Source organism: Diabrotica virgifera, chromosome 5, assembly GCF_917563875.1.
Source record: "Diabrotica virgifera virgifera chromosome 5, PGI_DIABVI_V3a".
Taxonomy (NCBI): Eukaryota; Metazoa; Arthropoda; class Insecta; order Coleoptera; family Chrysomelidae; genus Diabrotica; species Diabrotica virgifera.
Window position 1 is genome coordinate 164641773 of NC_065447.1, and position 14233 is coordinate 164656005.

At 29.6% G+C, this 14233-nt stretch overlaps 2 protein-coding genes across 3 annotated transcripts in view; one reads left to right on the plus strand and one right to left on the minus strand.

The window, feature by feature from the left end:
* LOC126885205 (DNA replication licensing factor Mcm3) overlaps nt 1–14012 on the plus strand; it is a 77569-nt gene extending 63557 nt beyond the window's left edge. The window contains exon 12 of the mRNA XM_050651653.1: nt 9560–14012. Within this exon, the coding sequence (XP_050507610.1) occupies nt 9560–9758 (199 nt within the window). The 3' untranslated portion in view covers nt 9759–14012. The remainder of the gene's footprint in view (nt 1–9559) is intronic.
* The window catches only part of LOC126885206 (RNA-binding protein 7), a 95712-nt gene that overhangs the window by 31252 nt on the left and 50227 nt on the right, over nt 1–14233 (minus strand). The gene's annotated exons all lie outside the window — the stretch shown is intronic.

Genomic DNA, 14233 nt, shown 5'->3' on the forward strand with positions numbered 1-14233 from the left:
CTCTTTACAATAGGGAACTTGCACATATTTGTTTTATTACATAATAATGTTCAGTTTCATTAAAAGATAAGATTTCCAAAATTTCACGCCTCAAAAACTCATAATAACTTGGAAGTACAAACTTAAAATCTTCTGTATATTTAAATCATTTCAAACGATCGAAAAAGCGCGCGAACACTTGTGACGTCATACCATTATATTTTATATTAAGAGCATACAGTAGCGCGTCATCATTATAACTTCGGGAGATAGTATCATACCTTTTTTCGTAAGGTCTGTGAAACTTTGGCAACAGTGGCAATCTTTGACATTATCTAAGATCAATATTTTGACAATTATACTCATAGGCGCGCTAAATGGAAGTACATAATAGAAAACAATTTTATTATTAGTAAAAAATATTTATAAAAATAAACCAAAATGGGTGAAAATTGTATGTTAACATAGGTATTTGCACGAAATAATAATAAATAATCATTTGGTTGTGAAGCGAAACAAGAGTCGTCTTATTTTATTTAGTTCATATATCGCCAAAAGCACTCTAACTAGTTTCATCTCTTTTTTTAAATAGAACTTTAAATGAACTTTTCCCATTTTTTGATTCTATTTTTTTATATTCTATTCAACTATTGATAATATTTTTAGAATAAAAAATCCTAAAGCTTTATATACTCGCATTAGAATTCGAAATATTTTTACGTAAAATATACTTACCTATCTACATATAACTAAAACTCACAAATAACAATAATCTATTTTTTCAAATAGGCCAACAACTTAGTTCTATTACACAAAAATATAATAAATTAACTATAAATAAACACTACTTTCCTATGAAACAACAATAATGAATTCTTAAAATAATATACTACTGCACTGAACAGATATCGATAAAGATAACAGAACAGATAAGAGAAAATCTGACGCAGGTTTGTCAAAATGACAGTGACATTTTCTCTATGTTGCCTAATTAGTTATTAGTTATAATATGTTCGATTTCTTGTTAGAAATAAAAAATTTTAGTAGGTCCAAAATGACACAAAATCTAGGCACGGGATAAAAAAGTTTATTTGAAGAAAGTGTATTTTTTTGTTCTTCTTAATGGCGGTACAGGCTCGTTTTTTAATATTGTATTTAATTACAGAGTAATTTCCACGTATGTACTAATATATTTACTAAAAAGGGGTAGTTCCCTGGGTTGGCTGTATACCATATAGTTAAACAAACTCTAACATGAAGTAAAAACCACTTCTATGTAATAGGTATATTTACTAAAACTTTTAAAAAATCCCAATGGATTGAATAAAATATGTCCAATTCAGAATTAATATTATTTCTCAAATTGGGCTATGTACCGCCATTCTTTACTATATTACGAATATGTGTGCCAAATATCTCGACAAAATATTCAAAATTACAGCCGCAATCTTGGACCGCGTTTGTTGCTACCTGTTGATCGCTAGTGTTGCCTCTTAATGACGTTTCTCATGTCTAATGTAATAATATATACCAGTTTATTGATATTCGAGTTTAATATATTTTTTAAAGAAAAGGATAAATAAGATCGAAAAGATAAAGATAAATAGGTTAATTTGATTCAATTTCAAAAGAATAGCATAAAAATATATTGACACTATATTAACTTAGTATAAAGTACCTACTAAGTTTTAGCATTAAATACTTATTATGAGAATAATAATCAGAATAAAATTAATGGGTATAAAAGCAGTAGGTATAATATACATATTATGTACTCTTAACTACTCCTAACGTCTCCCACTGAAAAATTTTCACCCTTTTGAAAATATGTGGCCAATATACTCGTGTTACGCTGATGACATCGTGATAGCAGCAGAGTGAGAAGATAACCTACACAGATTATTGCACGAATTCAACATTAATGCAAAAGAAATGAATAAGAAAATATCAGCCCGAAAACAAAAAACCTTTGTAATTACCAAAGAACCAACAAGATGCAAATTAGAGTTAGACATTCAAATTATACAACAAGTAATGACTTTCAAATACCTGGGAATTAATCATATCAGCCGACAACAATATCGAAGAAGAGGTAAAAGACTAAATAATTAAAGCCAATAGAATGGCCGGATGTCTAAACGCCACAATTTGGAAAAACAAACACCTAAGAGTGGAAATAAAGGCCCGAATATATGTCAGTTATTAGGCTAGTTATGACTTACACGGCCGAAACAAGACCAGACACAAGCAAAACACAAAGGCATCTGGAGATCAAGACCAACGAAATAAAGATCTTTAGAAGGATTAGTTGGAAAAGGACTACAGGGCAGGGTAAGAAGTGAGGAAATCAGATGCATATGTGGGGTAGACAATATAAATACCTGTGTAAAGAACAGAAGAAGAGAGGAATCAACACATAAGCAGGATGTCTGAATCAAGGATAGTAAGAATAGCCAGGGACAAGTCACTGTTAGGCAAAAGAAGTATAGGATGCCCAAGGAAAATATGGAAGGACAATTAGTCCTGTCGCCAGGGGGGGTACAACGGCCTCCTGTATTCAGATGGACTTACCCAAGTTTTTTTATGTATTTTGACCCGTAGAACACAAATTTTTTGGGTAACAGTTGATCCGGATGTCGATAAGATTGTTATAAACAAAGAAGTTGAGGAATTACATAATAGCGATTTCTCGCAAAACAAAACATGTTTTTGTATTTTTTGGGCCATTCTAACCAAAAAGTGTTTCTAGAAATTTTTTCGTAGGATGCATAGTTTTCGAGATAAACGCGGTGAAACTTTCAAAAGATCGAAAAATTGCAATTTTTGTACCCGAATAACTTTTGATTAAAAAATAAAATAGCAATTCTGCTTACCGCATCTGAAAAATCAAGTCAAAGTATATCGGTTTTAGTTATTTGCATTGCTAAAAATTTATTATTTTATTGTTAAACAAAAGTATAAACACCTAGTGCTGGAGTGATGTTTTCAATGATTTCTCATTTAAAATCGAACGAGTAGGTAGAGTAGCTACAAGTGCAAGCGAGGCTATTTCTACGTAGCATGCATGTAAACGCATGTATTATGCACGGGAAACACTATGTGTTTATAGCTTTTTTTAGCAATAAACACATAACTTTTTAGCAATGTATATATTCAAAACCGATAGAATTTGACTTGAACTTTCAAATGCGGTAAGCAGAATTGCTATTTTATTTTTTAATCCAAAGTTATTCGGGTTCAAAAATTGCAATTTTTCGATTTTTTGAAAGTTCAACCGCGTTTATCTCGAAAACTAGGTATGCATCCTAGGAAAAAACTTGTAGGAACATTTTTTGGTTAGAATGGCCCAAAAAATATAAAAACATGTTTTGTTTTGCGAGAAATCGCTGTTATGTAATTCCTCAACTTCTTTGTTTATAACAATCTTATCGACATCCGGATCAACTGTTACCCAAAAAATTCGTGTTCTACGGGCCAAAATACATAATAAAAACTTGGGTAAGTCCATCTGAATACAGGAGGCCGTTGTACCCCCCCTGGCGACAGGACTAAATTTAGCGGCAGAATAAAAGGCACCGTTGAAGAAAAACAGGCAGTAATGCCTATATAAAAGAAAAAAAAAAGAAGAAGAAATATTAGTTAGAAATAATTGTCTCAACAAAAAAACTTAAATATTAGGTAGAAATTGTCTTACAAAAACACTTAAATATTAGTTCGAAATTATTGTCTTACAAAAACACTTATTAGTCCGAAATTGTCTTAACAAAAACAATCAAAATATTAGTCGGAAATATATTTCACAGCTACTATTTAAAGATTTATAAAACTGAGTGTCAGAACGAATGCCAAACGTAATGAATTAAAGAAATTGGAAGTACGTATTTTTGAAAAATTTAAACGCAGAATGAAAGGTTACGTTATTAGCGAGGGCCGAAAGTCCCTGAGAACTTCTATAATGTTTATTTTAATAAGTTACAAAGGTGAAAAACTAAGAAAATTTAGTGTGATTTTTAATTTCAAATATCTCATTCAAAATAAACTTTTTATTTATTCTAAGGGACTTTCGGCCCTCGGTAATAATTTAGTCTTTCATTCTGTGTTAAAATTTTTCAAAAATATTTATTGGTTTTTTCAGGATGGAAAAAAATGAACACAATGTCCGTGGTAATATTTTCCAAATCTATCTTTGTCATATAACACACTCAGTCGAATAGAATATTGTCAGCATATTGTCATTGTCAGTCACACAGTGACAATTTTAGATATTTGACATGGCTTCGGGAATATTTTGAGTTGTTTATTAAATAATATCGATAATGTATTTGGTAAATAATTTATTTAAGACGTGAAACTAATAAAAATTTATCTATTGTTTATTATTTATGGAAGATCCCAAGCAGAGAATACACCAGGATATATTCAGTGATCCAAGTATTTTGTTGTTAAATACGTTCAAATTTTATGTAAGCATTCCATAGTAACAATATATATTAAAAAAATCACTTTATCACTTTTCCTCTTTTCTCGATTAAGTATTAGTTTTTATTGCATAGTATACCTATAAATTATTTTAATCACTGAATACATAGTTAGTGAAAAAAACATATTAATTAACTGAATCAATAATTTATGCAAGTATACACGTAACGGTTATCCAAGAACATTTAAAAGTCATCTATAAGTTAATGGTGACAATGTCACTGTCAAATATAATCTTTATGTCCGTATCCATACTAGTGAGAATTTTACTACACGTAATTTGCCGTGTAAAGAAAGAAAAAGTAGGGATAGCCGTAAAATATTTACGCCTGTGCTCTTAATATCGCGGACTTCAAATATAATATGACGTCACGACCACTGAGGGCGCGTTTTGGGCTGGCTGCTATAATTTGAATTTTCTCTCGATTTTAATCGTCTTTAGGGGCCAAACGAAAGACAAAAACAACTTTTTTTCTTTGATATATATTTTAAATTATGTTCTGCTGTGATTTATAGCATTTTTTCGAATTTAAAATTGTATGCAAGTTCTCTATTGTACAGAAATATCTTAAACCACGAAGGTCACTCAGGTAGCAAATCAAGAAGAGCTTCAGTCGAACGCTTGGTGGAAAGAGTAAACGTCCATTTAAAATTCAATGTGCTTGAAATTAGTACATTCTTTAAAGGTAACCTATTGCAAAACCTCTAAATTTTAAAAAACCGCTTGGATTGATTGACATGAAATTTGGCATAAACATAGCTAACAAGTCAGAAAAAAAGTGATATTGTGCCGATGTGTGCTTTTGCCCTAGGGGTGAGTTTCACCCCCTTTTGGGGGTGAAAAATATATGTTTGAAATAAGTCCGGAAATGGATAAAATGACTAATTCTAAGCAACTTTTGTTCTATAAAGTTTTTTCACCAAGTTAATTAATACTTTTCGAGTTATTTGCGAGTGAATATGTTAATTTTTCTACAAAATAACCACGTTTTCAGACGGTTTTTAGTAAATAAAGTCAAAAAGTAAGTATTTGATCGAAAAAAAAATTCTTATCAAAAATATAGCACGTAAATCCTTTTTGGATTTTTTATTAAAGTTAAATTTAAAATTGTCTAGATTAAAAAAAGGTGCTACTATGGTATGCGGTCTACCTCACGGGCGATCTACCTGAAGCATTTGCACAAAATAATGAAATGCAAGAAAACGTAGAAAAAATATTTATTCACGAGTTATAAACATTTGGAGCCAAATAAAGACTTAATTACTAAATAAATAAAAACTTTTGTACATCTACCAGGCCACTTTATTTGAAAAGAGGGGTTGATGTTTACGCATACCCTGGAAAAAGATTACAGTGTTGTTGCCTTTCATTATTGTGTGAAAACTCTTCTGAGAAAAGATTATGGTAAATTAGCAGCTCATGTATAAAGTACCGACTAAAACAATATTTACAAAATGAATAAAACGCAGAAGTTAGAAGAATATTATTATTTGACTTTTACAAATTAATACTTTGTCATATCAATTTACTATTTTAGTTGGAACTAAGCCACAAGATTAGCTTATTCCCAACTAGAATAGCAAATTAATATGACAAATTAAATTATTATTAAGTATTAGGTTAAAAAAAAAACAATAAAAATAAAAATCCATAAATTAGTTTTCGGGACATTTTATTCGCACTATCTACTTTCACTGTAATTCAATGTAATTTTAGGAGCTTAGTTGTCGACACTAACATCGATATCAAACGACTGATATATGATGCATTATTTATTTCAAAATATGTATAGGTACCTCCCTAACAATATTATTGCATTCCAATAATGATTACCAGTTTTTAAAATTCATTTAGATTATATATAACACCTATTGTAAGTATCTCTTTGATGTTCACATCAAAGAGATGTTTACATTGTTTGTAACACATTTAGACTTTATTATTGAATTTCCGGAATCATAAAAGTCGTTTATATAATCCACAAAAACATTACCTGACTGCCAGATTAACTTCTGTAACAAAGATTTAGACTTTAGGTATTAATACAAATAGGGTCCGACGGGCCCGTGTTGCCCATTTACGTGACAAAATTCTTTCGACGCAAGAATTTCAAAAATGATAATGAATATTTTGAATTTCTCATGACTATGTTGAAAGAAACATACTTCTAAACAAATTCAGTGATGCATAAAATTCAATAAAATTTTTTTATCAGTTGCCCGGGTTAACCTTGCCCGGATAAGGGTTAAGGGTTAAATTATATGAAAGCTAAGTCCTGATGTCCATTATGCTGGACCTGTCATATTATGTCCGTCAAATAATTTTTTATAGTTTTTATAGTTTTTCGTTTATTGTTTTCACAAATGAGGAGAGAAAATAGAAAATATTGTTAAAATAATAAAAACTTTTTTCTTGGGGCTGAAGAGGATATATTAGGTGACTATACCTAGTAGAACCAGAGTTATAGCTAATGAAAAATAGGTTCATATTCGTCAAATTCCAAATCGAATATTTTAACGTGCCATAACCAAAAAACGAAGCACTTTTTTGGGGAAAACTCATTTTAACATTTTTAAAGTGTTTAAAAAATAATTATTTTTGTTTAAAAAAAAAATAGCGTCAAAAGTAAACAAGTTACGCTCAAAATAAAGTTGGTCCCTTTTTTTGGTAAGAAATCGGGAAAATCAACCCCTAATTAGCATTTCAAATAAATGAACTTAATTGTTACCACTTCACAAGTTTTTTACTCGCGTATGTATTGATCATATATGATCTGTAAGTTTCATCGGTTCAAAGTCCTTATTTTTGAAAGAGCTGTAGTTAAAAGGGCTTGAACGAGCCACTTATCACGAGTGTATGCAAATTTAGAAACACCTAATCTTAACCAATTTTTGTCTTACAGAAAAACAAAAAAATACAAAATATTCAGAAAAGTAAAGCCGACTTTTTTATTGTTTAAGATTTTTAGTATCTCTAATCATTTTTAAGTTATTTTGAAAAAAAGCATTTTTTTCAAAATTAACATTTTTAAAAATTTTACTTAAAAACCAAATTTTTTCAAAAATAAGCACTTTGAATCGATGAAACTTACAGATCATAATATAAACACAACATAAGTAAAATAACTTGTGAAGCGGTAACGATTAATTTCATTTAAGTTGCTAATTGGGGGGTGATCTTCCTGATTTTATTTTGCCAAAACAAAAGGGACCAACTTTATTTTGAGCGTAACTTGCTTAAATTTAATGCTAGAAATGTTTTTTATAAAAACACAAATAAAGCTTTTTTTTAAACATTTTAATAAAGTTGTAATGTGTTTTCCCCAAGAATGCTTCATTATTTGGATCTTTCACATTGAATTATTCTATTTGGAATTTTTCGAATATGAACCTATTTTTCATTAGCTATAACTCTGCTTTTGCTAGGTATAGAGACCTAATATATACACCGTTTTTTCACTTTTTTATAGGCTATAGTTTTCCTAAGAATATTTTTTTCGACAAAATGCTTACGTTTTGAGTTATTTGCGAAAAACCGTCTAAAAGCGTGGTTATTTTGTTGAAAAATGAACATATTCACTTCCAAATAACTCAAAAAGTATTGATTTGGTGAAAAAACTATAGAACAAAAGTTGCTTAAAATTAGTCAGTTTATCCATTTCGGGACTTATCTTGGACATATTTTTTCACCCCCGAGATGGGGTGAAAGTCACCTCCAGGGCAAAAGCACACATCGGCACCATATCACGTTTTTTCTTTGACATGTTAGCTATGCGTATGCCAAATTTCATGTCAATCCAAGCGGTTCTTTAATAGACAAGAGGAAAACGGCGAGTTCGTTGGGAAAAATATTCCCATGAGATCCCAGAATAAGGTTCAAGAAGTCGCCCACTTGAAAAGTGGGCCAAATTTATTTTAACAATTTTTTTTAATCAAATTGCAAAAAATCAATATTTTTGGCCTGGACAATTTTTTTGTAGGTTTTTTGGACCATTCTGGATAAAAATGTCTCTTATAATTTTTCTCTAAAGTTGATCGTTTTCGAGTTATAAGCAATTTAAAATTGAAAAAAAAAAACGAAAAATGGCGATTTTCAAGGCTTAATAACTCGGTTAAAAGTAATTATTATGAAAGTCAGAAAGTGACTAAATCAAAGTTTAATCCCCTTCCTACAAGATCCCGAAGAAATTTTGGTCATTATTTTATTACTAAGCTGTTATTTTTAAGTAATAATATTGAGCGCCATGCACGTGGTAGGCGGCCGTAAAAGTGAGTGCAAGTAAGATGCACCATTGGACTGCCGGAGTGGCATCTCTCTCGCACTCAGTATTTACGGCCGGCTACCACGTGCATGGCGCTCAATATTATTACTTGAAAATAACAGGTTAGTAATAAAATAATGACAAAAAATTTCTTCGGGATCTTGTAGGAAGGGGATTAAACTTTGATTTAGTCACTTTCATAATAATTACTTTTAACCGAGTTTACACCGACCTTTTTTATCCAGAATGGTCCAAAAAACCTACAAAAAAATTATCCGGGCCAAAAATATTGATGTTTGCAATTTGATTAAAAAAAAATTGTTAAAAAAAATTTGGCCCACTTTTCACGTGGGCGACTTCTTGAACCTTATTCTGGGATGTCTCACGAATGTAATTATGCAAAAAAATCTCATGGGAATATTTTTCCCAACGAACCCGCCGTTTTCGCCTTGTCTATAAAATCTACAGCAAAAACCGTGAAAGAATGGACTAAATCAGTGGCTTTGCGATATTGCCAGATAAATTCATCGAACAGTTAATTTAGAATACATTTAATATTTTGTAAATAAACAGGAATATTATAAGTGCCGTGAAAAATAGGACACTAAGTGCACAATCCTGTGAAATTATACACAATATTTTAAAATTTACGCGGGAGGAAGCAGAAGAAAATTTTACTGTGAAACAGGTAACAAAAAGAAATCCGAAAAACATTTGAAACCCGATTGATTTGACAACGTCGCGTAACAAAAGTTTTGTATCGGTCTGACCTTGACGGTTTCAAATATTTCTGTCAAGTTGTAAAATACATTAAATATTCATCAAATTTATATTTTCAGGTTAACAACGTTTAAAAGTAGTCTTCAAAAAGCGTTTAGAGAAAGCAGGACACAGTCTCTCAGTCTAAGGCGCGTTAGAGAGTTTATAAATAGTGACAATCCAACTCCATATACCCAAAACGAAATAAGCGCAGCCATAGAACGAATGACAGATGACAATCAAGTGATGTTAGCAGATGGATTTGTGTTTTTAATTTAAAACTATTGTGTATTTTATTGTTCATTATATTTTATAAGTACTACAGTGCATCCCAAACCCTTTTTTCAGAGCGTATTAATTTTGACGTCATATATAATTTTAAGATTATCGTAAATCATTACATGACATTTTAGTTAAATCTGACGGTTGTCAGAATATTTATTTTTCTATTTATATAAACATAATTATTTATACAAATATTTGCAAGAATATTAATATTTAAAATATTTTAATGTAAAAATAAATAGATATAAAATCAATATTCACTATACAATGTCCGAATATAGCAATGACATAAAATATTTATATTTATGTCGCTGAAAAATACTAACGTAGAAATTACATTTGTCATTTTACCACATGATACATTGTGAACCATCGATTACTTTTGTGTCAAATTATCTTCGTATCATTGATTGGTTATCTATTTTGAGTACATATTGTAATCGCCAACCAATTATACATCTATAGGTAGGTATAAGTCATTTTAATATGCAAATACCCGTCAAGGAATACATAATTTTCTAAGTTCAATGTATAATAATCACAGAGGTACGTTTTTTCTGTCACTTCCAACTGTAATGCGTTAGAGAGAATTCGATAATCTGTGACGCACTGAAAAAAGGATTTGGGATGATGTGTACTAACTTTCAGGATACAAGTGTTAAATACATTTGTGGATATTTTCACATACACTGTTATGTATACAAAGTTTTTCCAGGGAATTCCAGAAAGTAATAATGCAACATTAGTTAAAACAAGAAAAATTAATATAAGGTCTGTTCCTTTGTAGCATTTTCGAGTGTAGGCTACACTGACTAGGGGCAAACTAAAATCATGAGTGTACCACGAAACAAAGGAACATTCTAGTGCAGTAACCATTGAGTTAGGTGACGATTATAACAAGTCAGGTTATTTTGGTTAGGTTAGAAACAACAAAATAAAAAATTAATTTAAAATTTGTACAGTCGGAGAAATGAAAGAATAGGGCTTTTCATCGACTGTCATTTGTTTCGAGCTTCTTTCATGTGTCACATAATATTAATATATCTACGTCATATGTCTTCGGTTTGTATTATTGTAGATACCAATAACGTATAACGTAGATATTATATTATGTGACACATGACAGAAGCTTGAAACAAATGACTGAATGAAAAGCCCTATACACATGAACGATCACATCAATCACTTATTTTGTATTTGCTGTCTTTTTCTATAACAAACGTTGGTTATTTATAGAAAAAGACAGCAAATACAAAATAAGTGATTGATGTGATCGTTCATGGGTATTCTTTCATTTTTCCGACTGTAGGTAATTTAGTTCTTAATATTATTAAAAGCTTTTTGAAGTTTTTAGATTTAAATTAAACTAAAAGAAAAATATATTTTGTTGTAAACAAACATATCTGACAGCTAAACATCCCTATCAGAAGCATTCGTTATTCAAATTTATTTTTACCGCCAAAATATTCACTCCAAAATAATTTGAGTTATTAGGTATAAACATTGCTATTATGCTGAACTTACTCCTCTTTAGCTATTTCACTTTATGATCACTCTAAAACCATGAATTTTTAGTTATTTATTTTTCTTTAATGTGCGGTTAGATCTTTAGCAAACCCGATATACGTGACGGTTGCTAACATCAAAGCTGTTCTATTATTACTTTCTGTATGTCTAGTTGGTTGATAAATTGTTAATATTTAACAAATACAAATTTAGTATTTTAGAGATCTGAAAGTTTAGATACATATAATATAAAAGATCATATTATACATAATTTAATGTAGGTCCTGCTTTTTCGGTGTTCTTTTTATTATATTTTCGTATCTTTTTAGTATTTTTATCGCTCCTGGTTGACAGTTGCAAATTTTAATGACTTAAATAATTGATGTAATGATCAAAAATAAAAAAAAAATGAAAATCTTATGTGTTAAACCAAACTCAAACGGTCATACCTACAAATAAAAACCATTATTTGTCAATGTGAATTTAATCGTTTTTTAAATACATCAATTTGTCATCATCATACAAAATCATACATAACATACACTGCTGGACATAGACCTCTCTCATGTCTTTCCACTTCGTCAGATTGTGTGTCATCCGTTTGTAGTCATTCTTTTTATGTCATCGGGAGGTCGATCTATTTCTGTTAGCTTGTATTTGGGGTCTTTATTCCAAAAAGGCTTTTTGTCCACCGCTCATCAACTACTCTTGCTATAGTCGGTTCGCTAATCTGAGACACAACTGTCTAGTAATTTTAGTAATTATTCATTATTTTTTTGCAAAGTAGTTACATTTTGACATACTGGACGTGGCTGGAAATTACTATACACACACGTACTCATAGCCAATAATAAGAGTAAACAAACGTAAATAACAAATCTTATGCCAATCAATAATTATTTATAGTACAAAATTAAAATATTTTGAGGAAATAAGTACTCATAGCCAATAATAAGAGTAAACAAACGTAAATAACAAATCTTATGCCAATCAATAATTATTTATTGTACAAAATTAAAATATTTTGAAGAAATAAATTCCACAAAATTTTATGAGTTTGGTATACACTCCCACTATTTCCAATAATTCTTTTTTGTTTTAATGAAAAAGTAAGGTTATTTGAGCTGTTAATAGCGTGAGGTAGGAATTTTTGTGTTGTATGATTCCTACTATGAATCTGTCAAAATGAATCTCGGCTGAGCGAACCGAGTTTACAAGACCTTTATGAACATTAAGAAAATCATACAAGTCATCAAAAATCCACTCTCAATTTACTAGATTTTTTATTTGTTTTATTATTCTGTTAATTCTTTATCAATAAAGAGTAATTTCAGTCTATTATTTAATAATGTTCCTAAGTTATGACCTGTAACTTTTACCAAGTAGATGTTTGCCTTAAATAATATTTTTCATAATCATTGTGGAATGTCCATGTGAGATGTCCATAATATTTTTAGTGCTCTACAGAAATTCCACAATTCAAAAGCCTCCAGTTTATATAACGTGTCTAACTGTAATGTTCAGGTCTCACTCTCGCCTAAATATACTTTCTTTATACAGGGTGGGTCTGTAGTTTGGAATAAATTCAATATTTCAAATGCTAATGGTTTTTGGGCTCATGGCTCATACCCGTCGATTAGTATTTCAAATTGTCCTTTTTGACATACAATAATAATGTATACAGGGTGTCCCAATTTAGAGATATGATGTCATCGTTGATTTTCTTAAATGGCAACACTGTCATTTTGATAGCTATTTTGATAGGATGTGCAAAATTAAACAGAACTGCAAAATATTATTCTCTACCATTTACAAGATAATAAAAAATAACAAAGTTATGTATGTAATTTGGAATAAATTCAATAATTCAAATACTAATTGTTTTTTTGAAAAATGCTCAGAGCCGTCTATTAGTATTTCAAATTGTCATTTTTGACGTATAATTATAATGTATACAGGGTGTCCCAATTTAGAGATATGACGTCATCGTTGATTTTCTTAAATGGCAACACTATCATTTTGATAGAGTGTGTAAAGTTATACATAACTGCAAAATATCAAATTTTTATTCCCTACCATTTACAAGGTAATAAATAATAACAAAGGTATGAAAAACAAGTAATCAAGTAATAATTGAATTCAATTATTTCAATTAAGCAAATGCTCATAATGTTGCCCTCAATTATTGTCAAATAGTCATGGACAACTTTGTTATTTTTATTATCATGTAAATAGAGAATAAAAATTTGAAATTTTGCAGTTATGAAAAACTTTACACACCCTATCAAAATGACAGTGTTGCCATTTAACAAAAACAACAATGACGTCATATCTCTAAATTGGGACACCCTGTATTCATTAGTATTATTATATGTCAAAAATGATAATTTGAAATACTAATCGTCGGGTCTGAGCATTTTTCAAAATAACGATTAGCATTTGAGATATTGAATTTATTCCAAATTACAGACTCACTCTGTATAACATATTGTTTCGTTACATTTTATTAATGGTTGATATATTTTTTGGACTAACTTTAATTTTGTTTTTTAAGATTGGGAAAAATAATGTTAAAATTCATGAAGAATCAGGATCCTATAATTGTTAAATGAATTATTATAAATGCAGATCTTTTTTAAAACTATAGTAATATTAACTTATATAAAATGAGGTACTTTTTAGGTTAAGTATTAAGATTATTCTACCAAATAAGATTTTTTTAAATATATTTTTTAAAATATGCATTAAGCGACTATTATTATTTGTTATCCTGAGATCTTTATATGGGTCAATTTCAAAAAAAAGATGAAAACCTACAATTTTATGCCTGTAATTAGTTTTTTTTTTAATGTTTATGCTTATATTTATTTTTAAACTATGTATTTATCATTAATCTAAATGTACAAACTACAATTTGCAAAATAAATATTATCATAAAATTTTAAGAAAAAATAAAGAGAAAA